The sequence below is a fragment of the Theobroma cacao genome, chromosome 4 (genome assembly GCF_053813885.1).
Source record: "Theobroma cacao isolate CCN51 chromosome 4, ASM5381388v1, whole genome shotgun sequence".
Taxonomy (NCBI): domain Eukaryota; kingdom Viridiplantae; phylum Streptophyta; class Magnoliopsida; order Malvales; family Malvaceae; genus Theobroma; species Theobroma cacao.
The window spans coordinates 3,709,642-3,736,154 of NC_142642.1; the positions used below are offsets into that span (position 1 = coordinate 3,709,642).

Below are 26,513 nucleotides of genomic sequence, written 5' to 3' on the forward strand. Positions count from 1 at the left end.
AATATTAATATTTAGCCGGATGTCGAAATCAGTCATGAAGAAAGATCATATGGTTGATTCAAGTGGGGGAGAAGATGACAAGCCCGACTCTATAAAAATAATTGTCATGACATACATGTGATGGATAGCATGTTTGCATGCTAAGATAGTCCCGAAAAAAATTTACAAAAGTCGGTATTATACCTAGACGTACAACAAAGTTGATTTAAACTTCGAACTAGATCAAATAGAGAATTTACGATGAAATTAAGAATTTTAAAGTCCCAGAATGGTTTAATATGGTGATTCGGAGTTTGAGGATCAATTTGGAGTCAAACTGGAATTTTCGCTATCTAGGGGCAAAATGGTCATTTGCCAGCTGGGGACAAAATGGAAATTTTTAGAAAAGATTTTTGGCCCCATTTGACTTATTGGAGTAAGATTTGAAGTTTAGAAGTGAAAAATTTTAATTTCAGTATAATTTGGAGTAAAAGGGTAAAATGGTAATTTTGCCATCTGGAATCGAAAATTTAATTTTTGAAAGGATTTTGATCAAATTTAATTATTTGGAGTGTGAAATGAGTATGAGGAGTGCAAATTATGCATTATGGAAAATTTTCAATTTTTGGGGCAAAAATGTAATTTTTGAAAAGTTCGGGGGCAAAAGTGTAATTTTGAAGAATTTGCTCCACCAAAACTTTGGAAAAATCTGGAAATTTCACTTAAGACTTGGATAAGTCAAAGGGAATGCATGGTGGAAAAAGTAGGACAAATGGATGGCTAGAAAAAAAAATGAATTAATAAAATATTTAAAATATGAATAAAATAATATTATTTCATTAAACAATAAAAAAGGCATAAAAAAATCAGCCCACCCATTCTTCTTCTTCAACATTCGGCCAAGCAAGAAACAAGAGAGAGAAAGGAGAAAATAAAACCCTAGCTAAGAAATTTAAAGGGAAAATAGGTGGAAATTAAAAAATCAAGTGAAAAAAAGGTAACATTTCTTAAATTTGTCTTGTGCTTTACCTTTCCCATGCATTTTCCATCATTTTTCATGGTTGAATCATGTGATTTGAGGATGATTTGAATTCTGGTCATATGGGTTTAGAGAGAGAAAGTTGTTAGATAAATTTGATTTTGAGCTATGTTAGTGTTTAGTGTTTGTTTAGCATGTTTATGAGTAAAACAACAAGAAAAATATTTATCTTCTCCATGAATTTCCCTAGGCCAAATCTAGCCAATGGTATGTGAGGATGAGGTTGACTTTATTTTAAGAGAATTGGGTGGAAAAATGATGAATTATGAGGTTGGAAATTAAATGGGAATTTTCGGTGCAATAAATTGAAATTTTTACCCATTAGGGGTAAAAGCGTAATTTATAGTCTGGACTGATAAATTGGACCAAATTCACAGTCATTGAGGTATTGTGGATATAATTGGACAATTGAAATTGAAATGGATGGAATTGGAGTCGAATTGGGGATTTTAGGAATTTACACCGTGTATAGGCGAGTTAGGTCGGACACCGCAATTAAGCGATTGTCTAGACATTTCAAATCCTATCTAGTGCATACGCATGGGTAAGAGCCTGAAATAATTTATGATAAATTGACACAATTTATTGAATTTTGTGTCATGGATTATGGATAGGTGGTGACTCAATTGTTTCGGGTAAGAGACTGCACCCGAGGGCGGAAGATAGGAGTATTTCTACTCCTAATACTGTGAGTAAACTTATTATCGTCTTAATTATCTATAGTAGTTTTATACAACTGTGTGATTTTATGAAAAATGGGTTTAAATGGTAAATTGCTATGTTTTAGGAGAAATTGTGATTTTATAAAATGATTTTATAAATTTGCTGAAAATCGAATACTGGTTTTGAAAATAGAGTAATTGGAGACTGTCTGCTTGTGTTGTAAATTTATGGTTTTAAATTGAATGGCTTATGACAATATATGAGCATAAATGGCTAAATTGATTTTGGTGTCAGAATTATTTGTATTGTGTATTCAGCCTTGAGAGGCTAGATTGCGATAAATTGCCATGTCATGCTAGAATGAATTTTATTAAATTGGTGGAGTATATATTAATTATTTACTGCAGATGGGGTTCCGTGGACCAGCCTATTAGAGGGGCACGGTAAACTCCATTATATTATTACCTCGAACGGAGAGGCGCGTAGGGTATCTCCTGGGGTAAAGTTTAGGGTTCACTTCACGCTAAACCACCACGTGAAGGGGAACTCAGCCAACGCCAAGGAACGGCTGTATTTTTCTCAAACTAAAAATATATTTTAAGTGTATATGAAATTTTAACAGCCTTGGCGGACTCGGTTGGATGCCCTGCGCAAGGTATCACTGAGTATGAGTTTTGGCACGAGCCAAAGTTTTAAGAAATTCATAAGCCAAGTTGATTACTTGATTTATATGGATTGATTTTATTTGGTTGAAATGAACTGAAAGGTAATGAAATTACGGTATGATGACTTATTTTAATTGTCTCCATTTACTCGGCTTTAGATACTTTAGATGGTATCTGTTTACTCACTGGGATTATAAAATCTCACCCCTTCTTCCTATATATTTTTCAGGCTCAGGACAGTTTGTAGATAGTGGAGTAGGACGAGAACTAAGCTCGGAACTACATTATAGAAAGTAAGAGTTCACAGTCTTACATCCTCTTGGTCAATTGGAGCCCACGTGTCATTGCAGATCAAAACTTATATTTTGGTTATCTGTATTTCTATTCATACAATTTTTACTTTACTTTCATGTGCGAAAAAATTATTTACGAACATTTTTATAAAAATTTATTTTATGAGAAAATAGAATATTTTATTGATTATTTTTGAATAGTACTAGTTGTTAACAATTTACTTTCAAATGAACATTTTAGATACTTATTTTGTTTTTAAATCATTAAATATATATTTTCGGCTTACCTACTACATTTTTAGCAAGTTTCGAGGTTTTCGACAAAAATGACAAAAATGCCCCTGTGAGCAAAATAAAAAAAAAATGTTATGTTATGATTTGGAAATGATTTGTAATCCTTCGTATTTTGATTATTTGATAACTATTGCTCACTGGGGAAGTGCGAAAGCTGATACGAGAGCCTTGCGAGGTTTCGATCGACATTCGGGGTGAAGAATGTTTGTCGAGGCTTCGCGGCGATTGTCACGGACTCGATGGGGAGTTCCGGGTCGTGACATATTACCATTCCAAGTCAAGTGTGGTCTTTGTGCATAAAGTTATAATTGTCGATTATTGATATTTTATTTAAAAATGGAGACCTAAAATTCCAATTTATGTATGGTGGCATGGGTAGTTTTCACGAGTAGGTAAAGGAGGACTTGAAGCCCGATTTATGTATGGTGGAGTGGGGAGTTTCCACGAGTAGGTAAAAAAGGGGACCTGAAGCCTTGATTCGTTTGGTGTCGTGGGCAATTCCCACGAGTAGGTGATGATGTCGGAAAAGTAAGCCTAAGGGTTATATAAATCCTACCCGAAGATGATGCTTCTTTATGGATTTTTATTTTACTATGCATGGCATTAACACTTGAAAATTTTTATTTAATGGCAAGTAAAATTTACATATTCATTGGTGATCAATTATTTTTCCTTTTTATATTTGAGACTCTTCATTTTTCACTTATCACTAAATTTAAATGTTGACTGGATGTCGAGGTTGAAAGATTTTCTAATACCTTATATACAACTGTTTTCATATATGTCTACTTGTGAATTATTATTTTTAAGAATTGCAAGGTATAAAAAACAAAATCTCTCAATTGTATGGAATGTATTTTTTATGCTTGCTCTTGGATTTATAAACATTCCACCTTTATATTTGTTTTCCCTCCTCGCCTGCTCAAGGGGTCAATGATGTTCACTGAGTCTGAGACTCACACCCCTTTTATTTCCCTTTTCTGCATATAGAGATCAGTCTAACGTGTAGTCATCAGTGCGTACGAACCACCGCAGAAGTAGGTAAAGGCATTTCCTAACCCCACTCAGAGTCGCTCCGCTGTTTAGGGTTGTATCAGAACGAAATTGCTAGATGTTGAAAAATATTATTAACTCATAAACGTGAATTGTTATTATTTTGAATGGAGTAGATAGTAGTTTAATTATTAATATTCGCTTATGCACGTGATTATATGTATTTAATGAATCTAGCAGAAGTCTTAAATGAGGTTTGTTCAGGACGTAGCGAAAATTCTTCGGAAGTCTCGGATGCCAATAGCGACTAAAGAGGGGTTGTTACACTGCCTCATTAAAAACCTTATCAAGAAAAATCTATTGGGAAAAACCTTGATGAAGGAAAAGAGTACAATGCGTATTTTACTCTTCCTGATAACTGCATTATTTAAGATCTTTAAAACGACGCATTCCGATCTTTTGTATCAATTTTTTAAATGTTGAAGTAGGAAGGGCTTTAGTGAACAAATTTCCTAAATTCTCATTTGAACATATTTGTTGAACACTAATATCACCATTTTCTTGGAGATCATGAGTGAAGAAGAATTTTGGCGAAATATGTTTTGTTCAATCACTTTTAATGTATCATTCCTTTAATTGCGCTATGCAAGCAGTATTATCCTCATATAATGTTGTTAGCATTTCCTTCTTAGTTGACAAGTCGCACGTTTTTCGAATATGTTGAATTACAAATCAAGACACATTCACAACTTACCTCATGAATTACTAAAATCTTTACATGGTTAGAAGAAGTAACAACTATAGTTTGTTTTGCAAAACACTATGAAATAATCATACCTCCATATATGAATAAAAAACCTATATGGGATCAAGCCTTGTGTGGATTGTATGAATATTCTGTATCTGCATAACCAATAAAATTTGATTTTAATATTTTTGAATAATATAAGCTCATATCCATTGTTTTTCGAAAATATCGAAATATATGTTTAATTTCATTCTTCAAGTTAGAGAAAAATTATATCTTGCTAATAAATTCACAGCAAATGATATATTAAGTAGTGTATTGCTAGCAAGATACATCAATACTCCAATTACACTAAGATATAGTACTTCAAAACTAAGAAGTTTTTTATTATTTTCACGAGGTCGGAAATGGTCTTTTTTTTTCACATCTAATGACTTTACAATCATTGATGAACTCAATAAATGTGTTTTGTTCATAGAAAATTGTTTTAGCATTTTTACTATATAATTAGATTGATGGATAAAAACTTCATTTATCAAGTGTTCAATCTGAAGACTCAAATAAAATTTTGTTTTTCCAAGGTCATTTATCTTAAACTCTTTTTTTAAGTAATCCATGGTTTTTGATAACTCTTCAGAAGTTTCAATAATGTTTAAGTTATCAACATAAATAGCAATTATCACAAATTTAGATATGAATCTTTTTGTAAAAACGCATGGACATATAAAATCATTTTTATAACCTTCTTTCAACAAATATTTACTAAGGTGAGTATATCACATGTGTCTGAATCACTTTAATCCATATACATATTCATTTAATTTAATCAAATAAATTTTTCAAAAATTCAAATTTTGTACTTCAAGCAATTCCTTTAGGATTTCTCATATAAATATCGATATCAAATAAGTCATATAAATAAGTTATAGCTACATTTATTAGACACATTCCAATCTTCTCATATATTGCCAGACTAGTTAATATAGATTTGTAATTACATCCACCACAGAGAATATATTTCTTAATATTCAATACTAGATCTTTGGGTGAAACCTTGTGCGACAAGTCGTTATTTATATTTCATAATCTCAATTTTCTCATTTCATATTCACACAAATACCCATTTATATCCCATTGGTTTTACACCATTTAGTGCATGGACTACAAGTCCAAAAACTTCATGTTTTGCAAGTGAATTCCACCTTGATTATGTCTTTATATATCGACCAATCATTTTTATGTCTACATTCTTCAATAGATGTAAATTCAAGATCCTCATTGTTCTTTCATTACATTGAGCACTATATTATATACAAAAATATCGTTAACGTTTATTTTATTCTAATTTCATCTTTTCCCTTAATGACATAATTGATTAAGATCTCTTCATTTTCAATGATTTCAAGTACCTGAATTTCTTCTGTAATTTTTATCAATTATGTCAAGTGTCTCTTCTAGAGTTTCTACTTTCTCTTTTTAACCATCTTGAATATTTACTCTTTTTCTTTTTCTAGGATTTTAACTTTGAAACCAATTGGTCTCCACGCTTTTAGCATACCTTATCCTACAGTGACATCAATGCTAATAGGAGCATTTGTCACTGGTATACAAGATTTAGTTATTCTCTTTAGGTCAATAAATATGTCTGGTAATTGATTTATTATATTTTGTAAAAAAATTATTTTTTAAACTTCAAGTTCATATTGATTTGTGTAAGGATGAAAACTAGGTAATGATAATTCATTCTGAGAAATTTCTTTTTTCAATAGCTTATTTTCTCCCTCTAATGTTGAAAAAAATTGTTTTATCAAAATAACAATCAACAAACTTTGACATGAATAAATCTCCTATTGATAATTTTAAATATTTAATTACAAATAGAGATTTGTATGCAACATATATTCCTAACTTCCTTTAAAAACTCATCTCTATGCATTGTGGTGAAGCAATTGAAACATATACCACACATCAAAATATTCTTCAATGAGAAATATTTTGTTCCTAACCATAAACCAATCATATAAGGAAAAATTTATAATAACTTGTTTGACCTGATGCATACAAATGCTGCTACATCCAAAATGTCATATTCCTAAACAGAAATTGAGAGTTTAAATTTCATAAGTAATGGTCTTACAATAGTTGGAAGTATTTAATAAACGATTCTACTAGATCGTTTTGTGTATGAACATAAGTAATAGATTCCTCAATAGTTATTCCAACTAATATGCAGTATTAAAGGTTTGAGATGTAAATTCGCCAGCATTATCAAGACGAATTGTCTTGATTATATAGTCAGAAAAATATGCTTCTAAACAAATGATTTGGGCGATTAATCTTGCAAATGTCAAATTGCAAGTTAGTAATCAGTACACATTAACCATTTAGTCGATGTATCGATTAAAATCGTAAAATATCTAAATGGTTCACATGGTGGATGTACGAATCCACATATAACCCCAAATATGCTTAAAAAACGTAAGGAATTCAGTCCCCAGCTTTAACTAGAGATAGCCTTATAATTATTTACCTTGAAGGCAAACAACACATGAGTATTTTATTAGATTAAAAAATCTTTTGGTTTTTCAATGAATGATCATATTAATATTTAATAAGTTTTTGCATCATTATTGATTCAAGATGGTCTAACCAATCATGCCAAACATTAAAATCATTAGTAAACTTCTAGTTTACTATGGGTTTCAATTCTAATATTTATGTAATTTAATCCAGATAACAATGCAAATAATTATTTTTTCAACACACACTTTCTACTTGAGATAATAAATGTAATATAGAGATATTAAGTGTCTTTTTCAATTATTGTCTTAATATAATATCTATTCAAACGAATATCTTTAAAACTTAATAAACTTCTTTGAGATTTAATAGAAAATAATACATCTTCTATTATAAACTTTATTCTCCAAAGTAGTTAAATATTAACTTTTTCGGAGCCTTCAATTAATCTTGTACTATCAAATATTGTATTTACATTGGTTTTTTCCGTTGTTAAGTGGAATAATATTTCTTATCTTTAAATATAGTGTGCATTGTAGCAATATCTGCTAAACATATATTTACATTATAAATCTTGGATCTAACAAGATGAATATCCATTTTTTTCAATAAAATAGTATATATATAATAAGAAATTTACAAGTTAACATGAAAAAACATTAAATACATAATTAAAACACAAATTAATAACATATCATTTAAATCTAATAAGAATATATTATAGCATTTTCATAATATAGTTATACTAAAATATACCAATTACTATTAAGTTCATTTTCAGATATTTCCATTACCAATTAAAAGATCGATTCCTTTTTTAGGACAAGAAAATCAACAGTGGATATTCCATTTTTAATTATATAATTAATTCCTCTTTCAGGGTAGATAAACATATTGATGTGCTATATCAATTTTGCTATGGTTAAAATTATCACAAGATGTTTTAGTTTTCAGTGATGCTTGATAAAATTCAAGACGTACAATAGGTACGTGACCAATGGTCTTTCATGCCACATCAATGACAATATATTTTTTATATTTTTTTTATTCTTTTCATTTTTGTCTTTTCATTATTTATCTACTTCTGGTAGATTGAAAGTATTCATCCACTTTTAGTAGGTTACAAGTATCCATCCACTTTTAGTGAGTGATCCACTTATGATGAGTTATTCACTTCTAGTAGATTATTCATTTTTTAGTAGGTTAGTCCATCCACTTTTGATGGTGAAATTATCAATTCACTCATGGTGGTAAGATTATCCATCCACTTCTGGTGATAAGTTTATCCATCCACTTTTGATGGTAAAGTTATTTTTAGAATAGTGATAGTGTAAATTATTATGGTAATCATAATTATTAAATGATGTCGCATTCACTTCAAAGATTGGATGAATTTATAATTTTTTATTAGTAGCTCGTTTGTCATATTCACTTCAATGAATGAACATTATGATTTTTCATTAATAACAATGGACAAAATATAATATATACTACATGACAGTAAAATTCATATTAAGGTTGATTTTTAGGGAATGAAAATACTAAAGAGATATCAAGTCACTTACTTGATTTGTTATAACTAGAAATTAAAGATCAACCACTGAAATCCTTTTGAAGCTCGGAGATAATGAAAACAACATAATTTCAAAACTTGAGAGACTAGAGGATCATGCTGATAACATGTTATGAAATATAACTGAAAGAATAACTATAAGAGAAATATAAGAGAAAACATTTAGAGGGAAATGAAGTATTTAGAGGGAGTAAGAAGATCTTATTTAAGTGTGTATTTACAAATGAAATGAATGGATCTATTTATAAGCTAATAACCCCTTACTTACATTGAATTTACAAGTTGAAGATAATACTAATAACATGTTTGGTTGGGGGAATGACTTTATTCTCAAGGAATTTTGGTTCATTTGTTTGGTTGAAAAATGATCCAAGGAATAGCCATTCCATAAGAATGGCTATTCTTCAAAATCCTTCAAAACCAAGGAATAGCTAATACCACCCTCCCTCATGGTATTAGCTATTCCATGATTGAGGAATAAACTCAAAAATTAATAAAAATAAAAATACCCCTTACAAGTTTTAAAATTTACAACTTTATTGGTATAAAATATTATTTTTCTCTCTCTCCTCTTTCTCTCACTTGATTTCAACTTTTAATAAAATATTAATATTAAATTATAAATAAAATATTAATATTTAAATTATCAATTATTAATAAAATAAATTATAAATTATTCCTATTTAAAAACAAAATAAATTAAAAATAAATAAACATAATATCATTTAAATTAGATAAACAATATTAATAATTAAATCATCAATTATTAATATTTTAAATAAATTACCAATTATTAATATTTAAAAAATAAAATATAAAATTAATCATAATAATATTTAAATTAAATAAAATATTAATATTTAAATTATCTATTATTAATATTTTAAATAAATAATCAATTATTAATTTTCAAAAATAAAATAAAATAAAATAATTGATCATCATAATATTTAAATTAAATAAAATATTAATATTTTAAAATATAAATAATTAAATTATAAATAAATATTAATATTGAAATTATCAATTATTAATATTTTAAATAAATTATCAATTATTAATATTTTAAAAATAAAATAAAATAAAAATTAATCATAATAATATTTAAATTAAATAAATGTTAATATTTAAATGATTAATTATTAATATTTTAATTAAATTCTAGATTATTAATATTTAAAAAATCTAATAAAAATAAAATGTCACATAAATAATAAAGGGTGTTTTTGTCTTTTTATTTTCTATTCCTTTCTTATTCCAAAATTATTGTTACCAACCAAACACTACAATAATTCATAATAATTATTCCTGTCTTATTCCCTTTGTCATACCAAACTAAGTAATAACTATTTTATTCTATTCCCACATAATAACTATTCTATTCCATTCCTATCTATTCCGCCAACCAAACGTACCATAAGGGATTAGATGGATTAAATACTAATATTGATCCAATTTAATTTATATTCAAATCTAGATATATATAATGTATATAGATATTCATACAAATATTCATAACATAAATACATTTTTAAAATCAAATTAATAAAATTTTTGTCATATTAAATGGGATAAATAATTGAAATTTTTGTCTTAATACATCTTAAAAGATGAATTTGATTTTTTTAAAACACTCAAATAATTGAGCTTCTAAATTATTATTACTACAAAACTTTGAAGTTATTTTAATTTTTAATTATATTACAAAAATTTACAGTATTATTCAATTTCATAAATTATGAATATCAAATAATGATTTTTTACATATAATATTGAATTATATGATGCTTCGCTTATCATACAAAAAATGGTATCTTTGTTTTTTTTTTAAGGTAAAAATGGTATCTTTGTTACTAACTACTTTGAGATGGTAGGAAAGAGGAAAGAACTTCTAAATTATTAAAAAGTAATGAAAATATTCACTAGATTGAAACATGTATTTTCAAACAAATTAAATCAAATCTTATCCATAACATTTTTTAAAATTACTTTTTATTATCTTTCAACTCAAATTTAGATAATTAAAATTGTAATAATAATTTTTTAAGGTAAAATACCTCAACTCCAATGTTTGAGTCGAAATTTCAAGCGAGTGCATTAGTTTTCGAAATAGACACTTCATCTCAAAAATGTAAACATGAGATTAGGAAAAAACTAAAATATTTTTTTTATTAATTAAAAAAATTATTATTATATTTTAAAAATATATAAAAAAAGAAAGGAGCACTGATCGGTGCTCCCTTAGGGAGCCCCAAATCCAGCTTCCAAAGGGAGCACTGGCGCTCCCCATCTTGGGAGGGTTTTTTTTTAACTAATAAATATATATATATAATAGTAATTTTTAAAATTAATTAAGAGTAAAATTATTTTTTTACCCTTATCATGTCAGCAAGTTGACAGAAATACTAACAGTTGACTAATGGTTGGACTTACGTGTCCGGTAAAAAATATTTTTTTAGGACGAGATATTTATTTCGAAAATTAATTGATTTTTGTATAATTTTAATCAAAATTTAATAAGTACAGGTAATTTACCTTTTTTTTAATATACATTTATCATGAAGTAGTGAACATTTCCTTAAAAATAAAAGGTGGGAATCCCATATCCCTTTTCTGAAGGAGAATATGACATCTCTTTTTTTATTTAAAAAATATAAAATTTTAAATTATTTAAAATAATTTGATATAAATTTTTATTCTTCTATGACGTTTAATTAAAATTTTATATTTTTATTTCTAATCAAATAGGTTTTTATGATTAATAATTGACTAACTGTTATTAATAAAAACTTTAATTGTTATCTTATAACATGTGATATTAACATGACATACAAATATAGTATAATAGATAATGACGTGATATGATAATATAATCATATAATATTTTCAACTTTTATGTTATTTTAGAAAAAATTTTTAAATATTATTTGATCCCTAAAATGAAATAAAAAAAATCAAATAGTTATTTCATAAAAATAAAATAAAATAATTATTGCAAAATTTGATTAATTAGAATGAAATACATTTAAAAATATTTTAATATATTTAACTAGTTTAAAAACATAGTATTAGAATAAACATAAAAGATTGATTTATCTTTTGATAAAAATAATCAATGATAATTATTACAAAGTTTGATTAACTAGAACGAAATACATTAAAAATATTATTAATATATCTAATTAATTTAAAAATAATATTATTAGAATAAACATAAAAGATTGATTTATCTTTTGATAAAAATAATCAATGATTAAATCAAACTAAGGATGGGCTTTTATTCGGAATAGGCCCCACATTGAATGGCTCAATCTTTGTAACCAAACGTGCTGCAAAAATAGTAGGAACAGGAGTAGCAGTAAAAATTAAAAAAAAAAAAAAAAAGAAAGGAAAAAGGTGTTAGAGTATTTATTTAGTATATTACTCCATTTTTGTGGCTCTGGTAGCCGTCTGATATTGAAAAGAGGAAATGAAGAAATGAATCAGAGGAATTACAGGCGTCGAGTGGTGGTGTGGTGTCGGGCCATTGGCTTTTCGATGATTGGTTAAAGTATATTAGAATCAGAGAAAATGGAGCTGCAAATGAAGGTGGCGCAGGCGGTCCATGTTCTCTATCACGACACAGAATCTTGCAACCGCGTCGCAGCCAATCAGTGGCTGGTTCAGTTCCAGCAGACCGAGGCAGCTTGGGAGGTCGCCACCTCCATCCTTACCTCCGATCATCAGCCTTTCCTCTCCGATTTCGAAGTCGAGTTCTTCGCCGCTCAGATTCTCAAACGGAAGGTATATGCTCAGGTTTTCGCAAATTTCGGACGCTCTCACTGTAGTTGATACACTCTCTGACTCATCTTTGCTCGAAATGTTCAAGTTGCTTATTACTGGTCTACTGTTTGAACTTTGAGGAATCAAATAAAAACCTGCTTCTTGTGTTTTGGTGCAGATCCAGAACGAAGGCTGTTACTTGCAGTTAGGAGTTAAAGATGCTCTGCTTAATGCCCTTCTTCTGGCTGCCAAAAGATTCAGTTCTGGCCCTCCGCAGGTGCTGCTTATTCTTTTTTTAACCTATAGGGCTTTTTCTGTAATGAACTAAAGGCGTAGGATTTATGCTGTTGCTGATGCTGCCACTGCTAAGCTTTCTTTTTCTCTTGATAACAGCTTTTAACCCAAATTTGCCTTGCACTCTCTGCCCTTATACTTCGTTCTGTTGAGCATGGAAAACCTATTGAGCAGCTTTTTTATAGTCTACAAAATCTGCGGACCCAGAATGATGGGAATGCTGCTGTTCTTGAGATGCTCACTGTTCTACCAGAAGAAGTTATTGACACCCAAACTACTGATTCTAAAATAAGTGCATCCCACCGAAGCCAGTATGGCCAAGAGGTTTACTATGTTCCTTTTTTGGTTCCCTTGCCGCCTCCTCTAATTCTATTTGTGTTTTGTTTTACTAAGCTGATTTTTTACTGCACATTTATCATCGTTATTATTTTCGTATAAAGCAGCTTCTTTCACATACTCCTGTGGTCATTGAATTCCTGCTCCAGCAATCTGAAAATAAGTTTGAAGGTGGCATTCAACTAAATGAAAGGAACAAAAAGATTCTCCGTTGCTTACTCAGTTGGGTAAGATAGTTTCTGGAAATCATGCCATAGCCCTCCTATCACATTTGCGTTTTTAATTGCATGTGTTAATTCCTTTTTAGTGCATCATTGTTGCTGCATCTGCCAGACTTTTGCATGTTATCTACAAAAATCTATTCTTTTATACACACACATACATACAAAAAGAAGAAATTGTTAGATGAAGTCTCTGTTTTTATGGCATCCATTTCACCATTACTCTCTTTTCTTTTTCCGTTTAGGTTCGAGCCGGGTGCTTCTCAGAGATTCCCCAAGGTTCATTGCCAACACATCCGCTACTTAATTTTGTATTCAACTCACTGCAGGTAACCTTTTACTATCAGTGTCATGACTTTTGAGTCAAGTATTTATTGTGCACATGCCTTATAATTCTTCCGCTGGCCATAGGTATCCTCTTCATTTGACCTGGCTGTTGAAGTTCTTGTTGAACTAGTGAGTCATCATGAGGTATGTTATGCCATGCAGTTTGATGGGACTGAGTATATTTCATTACCTTATTTTTTTCCTGTGCTACTGTCCTCTACTTTTGGATTTTGTTATATGATTTACTTGTCTGTAAAACCTTATTGTTTAGTTTGTTTATATATATTTATGAAGTTAAAGTTGTGCTTGCTTTCATAGGGGCTGCCTCAGGTTTTGCTATGCAGAGTACATTTTCTTAAAGAGATGCTTCTTCTACCAGCTCTTACTGGTGGAGATAAGAAGGTGATTGCTGGCCTCGCATGTTTGATGTCCGAAATTGGGCAGGCTGTAAGTATTTTGTATGGTCTCATGGTCCCTTTTAAGTATACATCCAGTAATATTATTATTATTATTTAGAAACATTTTCCTGCATATTTGGACACTTTTGTGTTGGGCATTGCTGTTGGTGATGTTAGACTAAAGCTGGCATATCTTCCACTCACTTCCTTATTATCCTCTTCCACTTTTATGCACACTAGGCACCGTCTTTGATTGTAGAGGCAAGTGCTGAGGCACTTATGCTGGCGGATGCTCTTTTGAGGTGATGTATTGATCTATAAACCTTTGATTCACCAATCATATTTGCATTCTGATATTTCTGTGAAGCTGATGCCCATATTTTTCTGATATATATCCTTTACATTGCTGTTGTAACTCAAGTGTGGAAAAAAGAGCTGAGAGCCATTTGCTTCTGGCTAGTTTTTATGTTGTAACTAATTTGGAAACTGGGTATTAAAAATTTATAAACATGTCATGGATCCTGCATAAGTATAATGGGAATAGTCATATGCCAAAGGGATCACAATTTGAAGGTCCCATGCTAGGATGAATTCTCCTCAATAGTTTGCTGGCTCTTTGTCTTTATTCTGGTGCCTTGTGTTTTTAGGTCATATTTCATCCTGGCATGCTTTTAATTCCAGATTTTATATAACCTGTCATTTATGCTGTCAGCTGTGTGGCATTTCCATGTGAAGACTGGGAAATTGCAGACTCAACTTTGCAATTTTGGTACTTCTCAAAACTCTTCCACTGAAAAACAGCTTATTTTGCAGTATACTATGTTCTTCCTTTTGTTGAATTTTTTTTTTCTTTGGAAGCTCAATACATTTTCTTTCTTTCTCAGGTCTAGTCTTGCAAGCTATATACTTGGTCTTGATGTTGATGGTACAAGCAAAAAAAATGTCGAAGGCATGTTTTTTTCTGTATTCTCAGCATTACTTGATGCTCTTTTACTGCGTGCTCAGGTTATTTCCTAGCCCTTTTCCTGCCCTCTTTTTCTTTCCTCTCTCTATGAAAAAAGAAAAGCTTCATAGGTGTAACTATGATGTGTAATTATGATGTTTGCACTGTCCTATTTATTCATTTTTGGGGAAATGAGATTTTGCATTTTACCCAAGAAAAGAACTGAAAAAACAAAAAATAATGGCAGAAAGCAAGGCGCAAACTTGCAAGCAATCGGAGCCAAACTTGTAGATGTCTCAACTAGTTTGACTAAATTATATTTTCAGTTTTTCCAGTTAATTGTATTAAGGTCATGCATCTTAATTAAGACAGCAGATTTTTTGTTTGAAGCCAGAGGGGGGAAGGGGTGGAAGGAACTGAATCACATGAAATTGAATGATAGGTTCTGTCATGTAGGGTGTCTAGTCTTGGGTCTGAGATGAGTACTGCAAGGGGGAAGGAGGGAGCGAGGGAGGGAAGGTTTGGTTGCATTTTGTCAGAATGAAATTAGCTGTTGTCTCATAGCTATCGCCGCAATATCAGTGTCTTTTTTTTTTTTTTCTCTTATTTAGACTTTGCTTGAATTGTTGCATTCTGTTTGAATGCTGAATTTTCCTTTAGTTTGCAGTGAGTGCCAAGTGGACACCTTTAGGGGTTGTTTGGATGAATGCTTTTGGTAATCTCAGTAGAAACTTCAGAAGGTTCTATGAATTCTGCCACTGTTGCTGCCAAATGATTTAAACGTCCTTTTAAGATTTGGATCTTCCTGAAAATGAAAGCCTTTGTAGAAGGAGTCTATCCTAACACATTTTCAGGGAATATTTTGGTCTATCAACTTTTCACTTACTTGAATATTTCATGCTTTCTATTAGTAATTACATTCTGATAGGTGAAAAAATGGGACCCAAATGGATTAACTGCTAAATCTATCACACATCTTAGGGGAGTAATTGGATTGATGGCCTCTAATTTGTTCATTTACGATGAATTTTTAACGACTCAGTAACCAACATGAATGCTTACTTTAGTGGTTGTTGCGGAGGCTGAAACATTGCTTCAATTTAATGTATCCTTACTTTGAATATCATTTCTTAGCATTTTTTGTTTTGTGTGACACATGCTTGTGCATGTCTGGTTATGCTATTCATATTTGAGAATTGATGCTAATATGTTGAAATCGTCTTTCATAGGTGGATGAATCTACATTGAATGACGAGAGTGGAACTTTTGACTTGCCTGATGGTCTTCTCCAATTCAGGATGAATCTTGTTGAACTTTTGGTAGATATATGTCAGCTGCTACGACCTGCTACATTTGTGCAAAGGGTGCTGATTCGGTCGTATAATTTAAGTCTATATGGTTCAACTAGTTTAAAAGTTGTTCTGGTTGATGATATATCTTGGATAAAGCTGAAGCCTGTATTCTGTTGGTTGAATTTTTTTTATGCCTGTTCAAGTATTTGTTTTATTTTTTGGTCCAAGTTTAATATGCTATCATAATCACTGTAGTTTAAGAATCAGCATGGATCTACCTTTGTTTCCCTTTTGCTATGACATATTTGGATAACTCTGCCTCTGTTAATGTTGCCTGCTTATTGATGTACGAGGACTCTTCAATTAGCATATATAATATAACTGATAGTTCTAACAATGTTGTCCTTTGTCTTCTCCTCTTTTGCAGTTACCTTTTTGTCCATAATTTCTAACATGATAAAGTATGGTGTTGTTTTAATCTTATATCATTTTATTCGTTTTCCAATTTTGCAGCTTTTTTTTGGTGGTTGGTTTTCCACAAATATGGCAATACCTTGGAAAGAGGTTGAAACCAAATTGTTTGCTCTAAATGTGGTAAGCACAGCATACACCTTTGTCCCAGTCTTTGTCTCTTTCTCTGTACTCTTGGTGCATTTGTATTCGTCATTTCCAACTTCCTCCAATGAAAAAGGAGGATGTATATATTTAATCTCTGTGCATGTGCAAATCTAATGTGTATCTATGTACATATTTTGCATTTAATCAAGTTGAGTAAGTTCTTTTTTCTTACACCTGTGTCATGCTCGTTAGTACTTGCTGTTCTAATGTTCGAATTTCTCGAGCTTTTTCCAAGAAGCTCTAAATGTGTGGTCAACATAATGTTATATTCTTGTGGAAATCCTCATAAGAGGTTTTATGATATGTTTCACAAGAGATGTGACTGGATGAATCCATCTTGATTATATAGAAGTTTATTTTTCCTCATATTTTCTTGGAACTTTAATAATGTAGGAGTCCTGCAATTGCAGGTTTCTGAAGTAGTCCTTAAAGAGGGCCAGGCCTTTGATTTCTCGGTGGTTATGCAGCTGGTTACAATCTTATCTTCCAGGCCTTCTGCTGAGCTCAAGGGATTCATGTGCATTGTATGTCAGTTATGCCTTTCAAAATATTTATGCACTACTTTTTGTTAATTTGCAATGAATATTATTTCTCAATGGTGGGTTTGTTGAAAAAAAAGGTGTTTCCTCAGGAGGATTTTTCTTTTTAACTAGGTTTACAGATCAGTTGCAGATGTTATTGGTTCCTATTCCAAGTGGATATCTGCCCTGCAAACTAATTCTAGACCCTCACTGTAAGGATGGCCATTTTCTATTGTTTACCAGTGAGGTGCTTACTTTGTATTAAATGTATTGTAGGAATCTTGCATGTATTTACATAGATCATTTTGTCTTTTGTCATCTTTTGTGGAAACTTTTTGTGAAGAGGAACGAAAAAGTACAATCTGTTGTGCAATCATCAATCTATCTAGGATGCACCATATCATGGTTTTGCTAATTTGCTACTTTCAGATTATTTCTTGCTGCTGGGATTTCAGAACCTCTGTCCTCAAATGCTTGTGTGTCTGCCCTCCGTAAATTTTGTGAAGATGTTTCTGCTGTGATTTATGAGCCGTCAAATTTGGATATCTTGATGTGGATAGGAGAGGTAATTATTTCTTCATATTCTTTTATATGGTAAAAAATGAAAAATAATTAATGCTTCATCTAATTGTGGTCAAGTTTTCTGGATTTATTTGACATACATCCAAGCCAAGTAAACAATGTTTGTTTGCCACTGGCATAAGGATAATGCCAACATAATTTGATACATAGAACTGATGATCTAACACGTTATGAACTTTTGGTAGCCAACAATTTTCCTGATCACTCTTGTTTCTTTTTTTCCCCTTTTTGTTGCTTTCTTTTTCCTCTTTCTACATCTTCAGCTGCTTAAACATTTGTCATTAAAGCTAGATTGTTGCTATTTGTTATTATCGTGTTTTCTAACTTCTTTATCATTTCTTCTCACAGGCTTTGGAGAAGGGGTGTCTTCCTTTGGAAGATGAAGAAGAAGTTGTTAGTGCAATCAGTCTGGTCCTTGGCTCTGTTTCTAACAAGGAGCTACAGAACAACTTATTGGCTAGATTGCTATCGTCTAGCTATGAAGCTATTGGGAAACTTGTCAGTTACTTTTTATGCTACTTGCTCTATTGTTATGGTTCTGCGGTTATTTTCCTATTCACTCCTGAGGCTAGTATTTGTATTATCTGGGTTATGCAAAATTTTTCCATAATTCACTGTAGCAAATAGTTTGCTTTAAAATGTTTAATGTAATTGATTTGCGAAAACAGTTTTAAAGGAGCTAACTAAAAAATTCTTGATTTCTTTTAATGGATGTTGCTTTTTCTGACTACAATCGTAGCAATTATCATGAGGCATTGCAATTTGGATGGTGTGAGTTCGTTAACTTTGCATCATCTACAGATGGAGTGAAGAGAGGCAGAAACTGTTGGGTCTTTATGGCATGTTTTAGACTCTAGCTGAAATGGGTGTAAATAAAACTGGTCGGATATGCTAACTGCAGATGGTGAGATATGTCCAATCTAGCACATTTTACTCATATGTAGCTTAGAAAGGAACTAGTAGCTGGATGGACATTAAAGACAATCCTTCCTTCAGGTTTGTACTTGCTGCATCCAGAGCTGGGTCATATTTCTGAATTGAGTTGAGACTCTGTAGTATACAGGCCATCTTTCCCTCATAGGTCATCCATGGCTGCTGTTCCAATAACAGGCAAACAGAAGCTCTATTTGAAGTAATTTTGGATTTTTAGAAATCTTCATTTATGCTTCTTTGCTGTTTCAGATTTTTTAAAAGTCATTGGTCTTTGGTGCTTGGTGAATGCGTATGCTAAATTTCTTTCATCCTCTTTTATTAAGTGCATCCATGCCAAGTTTTTCTGTTCAGGTCTTGTTTTGAGCTAGTTCCCCTATCTAGAGTTGCTTTTGTTTTATTGACGAAGAAAAAATGTTGTTTTTTTAAAATGCCTGACCTCCCACCATTAAAGAATGCTATGTTTGGTGGAAAGCCCATTCACTTCTTCCCCTTGAAGCCTAAAGTAGATATCTAGTATTTTACACTGTTGCTCGACAACTTTCTGCAAGCCAGGGTTTGAATCCCCCTGATCCTCCTCTCTTGGGGTGTCTCAACAGCAAAACTGCCTTGCAACAAGGACATCTGTTCGACTGACCTCGTTTCCATTAATGGTACCTTACAGGCAAAGATAAATGTTTTTTAAACTTATACGATGTCAGAAATTTTCATGCGTATTATCCTGAATGAATCCCCTTTCTTATTTATGTTTTTGTGTCTTGTACCAACTCATCTCATCCCTTGGACCACTACAAAAAAAAAAAAAAAAAAGGGAAAAGTTGAGGAAAAACATTATTTCATATTTATTATCTCTTTCTCCAACAAATGTAAAGCCTGTTATCACCCTAGTAGTATCTGAAAGCTCTAAAAGTGTTTAGGTTTTCTTGAATCTGATCTGAATCTTTCATTTCCTGATTAACCTGTGTGAAGTATATTTTGTAGTGTAGTTGGAATAACTATTCAGAGCAGGTTGTTTTGCTTTCTGTCAAACCTGACAACTAGAAATAAAGTCTTGCTATGTGTTAATTTCTTAGTTTCTTGCCACCTGATCTCTTTAATTTGCTATGTATTAATAACTTTTCATCACAATGCCATTTGTCATGCTACTCCTCTTTCTCCCTTAAGACTATATTTGCATTAAGCATTTCAACTAAGCCTGCCCTTGTGGTTGAAATATATGTGGGAATTAGAAAGCTAGTGAGAGTATTATGAATGAAAACAATGAGACAAAGTTGCAGTCTTTGGATAAGCTTTTTCTAGCCTGATATTCTCTCTAGCATGCTTGATGCCATTTTGCAATCATATGTGAGGTTTGAGTGTTTTGTTTGTGACTACAACTTTTGTCTACAAGATAAGAATTCCTTTTGAAGTGTTGCACTTGACGTGGTAATAATTCAGTGCAAAGATTGAGTAACAGCTGGAAAGTATAGTTCTATCCCTTATAATATCGAGTGAAAAATAGGGAGAGTGATTCTCCATTATAAAATATGACTAGCTGGTCTTCTGATGTAGATGTTTGTATGTGTTCAAATCCAACCATTACTTCATAATCACCTTGGATTCTATCCTCTTGGATTTACTTAGGGTGTTGCATTGTTCTGTAGTGGTCGGTAGCTAGCTTACAAGGAGATTTTAGGTGTAATATTAGCTGAATGATATGGAGAGGGGTTCTATGGTGTTAGGTGCAATCTGATTGGAAGGATAGATATAGAAGACATAAAAGCTGAGAGTAGTTGGCAGATGAGAATTAATGCTCGTCAGTACATTTTATTTGCTTAGTTCTTTATGTCACCATCTATGAATTATTTAGCGTCATTCTGAATTTTATTGTGGAAGCAGCTTGATTATATTGCTTTTTTTATGCAAACTGTTGCAGACTTGAGTATGTTATTTTTCATTATAAAATTTTGAATTGCAATTAACAGCTTAATTTTCTTTCAGATTGAAGATAATAACAAACATTCTCTGAGACAAAATCCAGCTGCTTATACAGAAATTTTGAGCTTTGCAACTAGAGGACTGCACAGGTATTCTCTTCAGAGTAATGAATCAGATATGGTATTTTGTTGGTGCAATTTTATGCAAGTATATTTCTATCATTGCTGGAACTTCAGATATAATATGTGGCTTTTTGAGTTTGAGGTGTAATCTCTGGTCGTCTGATTTTCAGGATAGGAATTGTCTTCAGTCATCTGGCCATGCCTTTCCTGTGTGAGCCTTCTACTGATAATTCCATCCTTTCAGTACTTAGGGTTTTCTGGCCTATGCTGGAGAAGCTTTTTAGATCAGAACACATGGAGAACAGTAGTTTAGCTGCTGCAGCTTGTCGTGCTCTTTCACTAGCGATTCAGTCCTCAGGTACTGAAGAAAGTTTCCTCCTTTTCTTCTTGCTTTTTGTCAAATAAACTAATTTTGGGGTTTACTTGGGGGACCATGGAGTCTTTTGATTGCATGATGGTACAACTGGAAGTTGCTTGATTGTGCAGGCCAGCACTTTGAATTGCTATTGCCCAAAATACTAGATTGCCTGTCGACAAACTTTCTGTCATTTCAAAGTCATGAATGCTACATTCGAACTGGTAAGTGTTTAGGTTTTACTTTTGAGCAATTGGTGCAATGAAGAATAATGGTATTTTTTTTCCAAAGATCATCTTTCTTTATTATAAAAACTCTATATTGTGTCTGTTGATTTAACTGTACATGCTCAATACTTAACCTGAATTATAATCCTTATGAATTATCATTAATATCTCAGCTCATGATTGAAGAATTAACAAAAGTAAGAGTTTGAGATGCTTAGGATAATTTTTTTACATGTCTGCTTATTTTCAGTTTTTTTCTTCTCCTTCATGCTATCTGCTTGACTATTATCCTCCAGTTCTAAATCAAAATATGGAGTAGTAATTTAGTCTTCTTATTTGTCCATAATGTCTTTGGCTGGTGGTTATTCAAATGATAGTGTGGCATGGATGCTATTTTTCTTTTCCCTTTTCATGAATATAAGGTAAATTTGGCACATGGCATAATGTGGTAACATCTTAAATACATACACACATACTTACTGTATTTTATAGTATAGTAGATAGCCACATTCAATGGGCATTTTTTTCTTAACCTTTTACTCGGGTGCAAAAACAAATCTTGTCAGCTTCTGTTGTTATTGAAGAGTTTGGTCACAAAGAGGAGTATGGTCCTTTGTTCATGAGCACATTTGAACGGTTCACCCAAGCATCGTCAGTAATGGCCCTTAATTCTTCGTATGTATGTGACCAAGAACCTGATCTAGTGGAGGCCTACACAAATTTTGCATCGACATATGTTCGTGGCTCTCGTAAGGTGTAGTATACATCTTATTCACTATTTATCATGCTTTTCTTGCTCTTGTTTTTTTTAAATCAAGGTCAGTGTACTTTATACATATTTTATTAGGACTTGCCTTCTACAGGAAAATGATTCAAATGATTTTCTTGCTGTTGAATAAAAATCTCAGGAAGTATTGGCTGCATCTGGTCCTCTGCTAGAAATTTCTTTTCAAAAGGCAGCTATATGCTGCACTGCTATGCATCGTGGGGCAGCTCTTGCAGCTATGTCATATTTGTCTTGTAAGCACTATATGTTTAATACTTCTTGCTTCCTTCTGCCTGTGGATCAAAGATAAGAGCCATTAATGATAATGCTCTCTGTGGGCTTTGACATCCTAACTTTGGTTATTATTGAAACCACATTATATAAGGAAACAATTGAATACTGATGTTTGCAGTTTTAATTTTGTCTTTGAAATTACCTTATGTTCTCAATTTGAACCAAATCCTTTTGATTTGCTCTAAGAGTCAGTGGAGATACAGAAATATTCCTTGACTTTTAATATTTGAGCTTCAATTGGGGTGGATGTTAGTTGAAAGTAATATTCACTTTGTGGTATGAAGCCTGTTCACTGTGTTTTATCCCTGCAATAACATTGACAACAATCAACATGCTTCAGCAATTCCAGTTTAAGTATGATATATCTATTTCTGCACTAAACTACTTTCAGATTCTCGACAGACACACAAATAAATACATGTTAGTGTGTTCATAACATAATACGCATTCAGGTCACTGAATTGTAAGCCATGTTAGTGAATATAGCTGCTTGTATTTATTCTTGAAGTTGGCGCTTGTACTGGCCGTTTCTTGAGAATTGTTGTTTTTCTCTTTTATGTGTTTACAATCTGTTCCAGTTATAACTTGATGAAGGATATTTATATCATTTGCTTTGAGCCTTTTAGGTTTCTTGGAGATTGGCCTGGCTTCATTATTGGAATCGATGACCTTTTCTCCTGAAGGGTCATTTGGTGCCACAGCAATTCATGTCATTTCTCATAGTGGAGAGGGACTTGTATCAAATATAGTGTATGCTTTACTCGGTGTCTCAGCAATGTCACGGGTAAATGCAGTATTCTTGAATCTCAAATAGATTAATGACTGCATATGTTTGTGCTGACTTTGAGTATATAATTTGAAACCCATTCATTGCTTTGAAGTAAATCTTTGATGTCATGTGATGTATTCACCTATTATGTTTAGATTTAATTAAAGGACATTGACTGACATTTCATAGTGAACTTGGAAACAATAGCAATGATATTGAGAAAGTATGTGGTGCAAAGGTTTGAAGTTTAAAGCTCGCATTATCTATACAAGAGTAGTTGAGAGACGGTTCAAGAACACATCAACTTGTTAGATGACAGTTTGAGGGATAGCTTTTATTTACTGACAGAAGTTATTGAGTAAGATATGATAAGGCAAATGAGAAGAAGTGAGTTTATGGAGAGGGTTTGGAGAGAGCTCTGGGTCGCTATTGTGGCTATTCTTCATCCCTTGTCAAATGAAGGTCAAAAGGGGTATATATAAATTCGGAGGGATTGTTTAAGTGTCCGATTGGAAATCCATGTCACCGTGTTCTAAATATGATGAAGTGTGTGTTTAGTTAGGCTAGTTGAGCAGGCAAGTATGATGACATGTGGTGGTATTGCAAATTCTAATCCAAGCTTCACTAAGATGTAACACTGTGTTCAATAAATTAGTGGGGGCAGCTATATGGAAGGAGGTGTTTAAAATTACGGGCAACTATATGGAAACAATGTTTGTGATAGACAAGGAGGTATTGAAAATTAACTCATGAATAGGTTTGCTAAAATGCATATTTTATGGAATTTTAGTGCTCCAACCTTCACATATCAGTGACCTTGGTTTGGATACTTTCTTTCAGTAACATATCACAAAAACATGATAGCAATTAAGGGATTTATTAATAACTTTATGGATATGCATTTACTCCATTTTAAAGGCAATGAAGCAAGTCCCATTCCATGGTAACTCAAAGCATCTCATGTTTAATTGACGGTACATATATCTGTACTCGATACAGCTGACAGCTTATGCTGCTTTTCCTTCTTAATAGGTTCACAAGTGTGCAACGATATTGCAACAATTAGCTGCAATTTGCTGTTTGAGCGAAAGAACAACCTGGAAGGCCATTCTTTGTTGGGATTTTTTGCATTCATGGCTACAAGCAGCGGTCTCTCCTTTCTTTCCCTCCTTTTCTTTAACATGCATATGGACATTCATGCAATTGCAGTGTGGGCTCAAATTTAGAACTTCACCAATTTGAATAAAGCAGTTTTAGTCGGCTAACCAATTCACTTTCAGCTAATCCTACTTGGATGATTCCGTAACTTAGCCCTCTAGAGCTACTAACTCGAAATCAGTTTTTGTCCTTTTAATTTTCTATGATTTGATTTTTTTTTCATTTCTTTTTGAATTGTATCCTGATAAGATGTTGAGTGGTTTATTTTGGCTCCTCCTATGTGCATGCCATTGAAATGCTAAAATGAACGAGGGTAAAAGGACAACTAAGTTCACAAGGCTCCTGCATTGCAAGGTCTGGGAAGGGTTGGATGTATGCTGTGTTACCCTGCATTTGCTAGGAGGTTGTTTTTGTGACTTCCAGGTGGACATCAAACAACCTTACCATTGTGCCAATGCTGAATTGACTTTACTAGCCTTTTCTTCTGATATATATATATATATATATATATATATATATATAGACAGTCACTCCAAAACAAACCACATTAGCTATATGATGCACTTGTTTTAAGTTTTGCTTCTAGGGCTGAAAATTGGGTATATGTGTCTGTGTGTGTTGTGAGGGAATAGCAAACACGTTCTCCCACTATGTTTTGTTGGCTATATGGATGGTGTTGTGCCACTGTGGGGGGAGACGTCATGTAATTTGAATTGCCTGTTATGATTCAATCTCAGATTTGTTGAATTTCTTCAGTTTAATCAGGTGCAGGCTCTTCCAGTTGAGTATCTGAAGCTGGGAGAAGCTGAAACGCTAGTGCCAGTTTGGTTGAAGGCCCTTGCTGGTGCTGCTGCAGATTATCTTGAGAGCAAGAGCTCCAATGGAGGAAAGAGCGATTATGGGCATATGCAAGGGAAAGGAGGAAGAGTACTGAAGCGAGTCATCCGAGAGTTTGCTGATGGTCACCGCAACATCCCAAATTTGACTTGACTCCCACCCGTAGATGCTATCAGCCTGTCCTGCAGCTTTCGACACATATTGCTCGAGGCCTTCCATACTTGCTTCAAGCTCAGTTCAATTCTGGGAGATGGAGATTACCATCTGTTGCATTTGAGAAACTTGCCATCACAATATAAGTAACACTCCTGAGAATCTCTTGTACAGCAGATTGACCCAATTTTGTTAGACCAGAAAGAATCAGATTAGGATTGTTCAATATCTTGTGGGAGAGCAGATGGAAATGAGAATACAAACTGCTTTTTTTCTTCCCTTTCGGTGCCAGAGAATTACATGTACTTAAAAGAAAGGAATGTAGTCAGTGATTTCTATTTTCTTTTGTTTTTTTTTTTCCTTCCCAACATGGCTAAATTTTTGGTGAAATTAATACCAATTATTTTTTATTTACAGCACTCTTTTTTCTCCATCATGGTCTACTAAATATTGTTACAAGACTACCATTATGTCATCTTAATTTATAAATATTTAATTGCCTGTTAATTAAGGATATTAATGAAAAAATTAATAAAAATTGAAATTTCTTACAATAAAAAGGGGTATTACTATATAGAGTTTGGCATAATATTTTTTAAATTATTCATGAAAATTTAAACAAATATATATCTTTTTATTGTGTTTAATTCAGTTTTTGTAATTTTAATTTTTGATTAAATTTAATAGGTTTGGATGATTAATGTTTGGTTAATTGTCATTAAGTAAATTGTTACTTGTAATTTTATATCATGTAATGTTAATGTTATGTGATATATTGACATGTCATAATAGATAATATAAAATGATAAATAATGTTTTGATTAATAATAATTAATTAATAATTAATTATAAAAATTTATTTGATTTAAAATAAAAATATAAAGATTTAATTAAAAGTAATAAAAAAGAATTTATTTGAATTTT

General features: G+C 31.9%; 1 protein-coding gene across 5 annotated transcripts; it reads left to right on the top strand.

Annotated features, from left to right (window-relative positions):
- The first annotated feature begins 12,210 nt into the window (after positions 1-12,210).
- LOC18601186 (ARM repeat superfamily protein) lies at positions 12,211-26,008 on the top strand. 5 transcript variants are annotated; one of them, XM_088805433.1, is made up of 24 exons: positions 12,211-12,550; positions 12,708-12,806; positions 12,923-13,147; positions 13,267-13,386; positions 13,626-13,709; positions 13,792-13,851; positions 14,026-14,154; positions 14,346-14,407; positions 14,818-14,874; positions 14,990-15,110; positions 16,278-16,433; positions 16,854-16,934; positions 17,369-17,482; positions 17,612-17,691; positions 17,909-18,044; positions 18,410-18,559; positions 20,972-21,057; positions 21,201-21,388; positions 21,517-21,609; positions 22,179-22,366; positions 22,521-22,632; positions 23,299-23,456; positions 24,474-24,590; positions 25,356-26,008. In XM_088805433.1, exons 1-24 carry the CDS (start codon positions 12,338-12,340, stop codon positions 25,587-25,589), a joined length of 3,063 nt encoding a protein of 1,020 aa, XP_088661559.1. In that variant the 5' UTR covers positions 12,211-12,337; the 3' UTR covers positions 25,590-26,008. The 5 variants fall into 5 exon arrangements, with proteins under 5 accessions (XP_088661559.1, XP_088661560.1, XP_088661561.1 ...); XM_088805434.1 differs by having other exon boundaries at positions 25,365-26,008; XM_088805435.1 differs by having other exon boundaries at positions 25,371-26,008.
- The last annotated feature ends 505 nt before the right edge of the window (positions 26,009-26,513 follow it).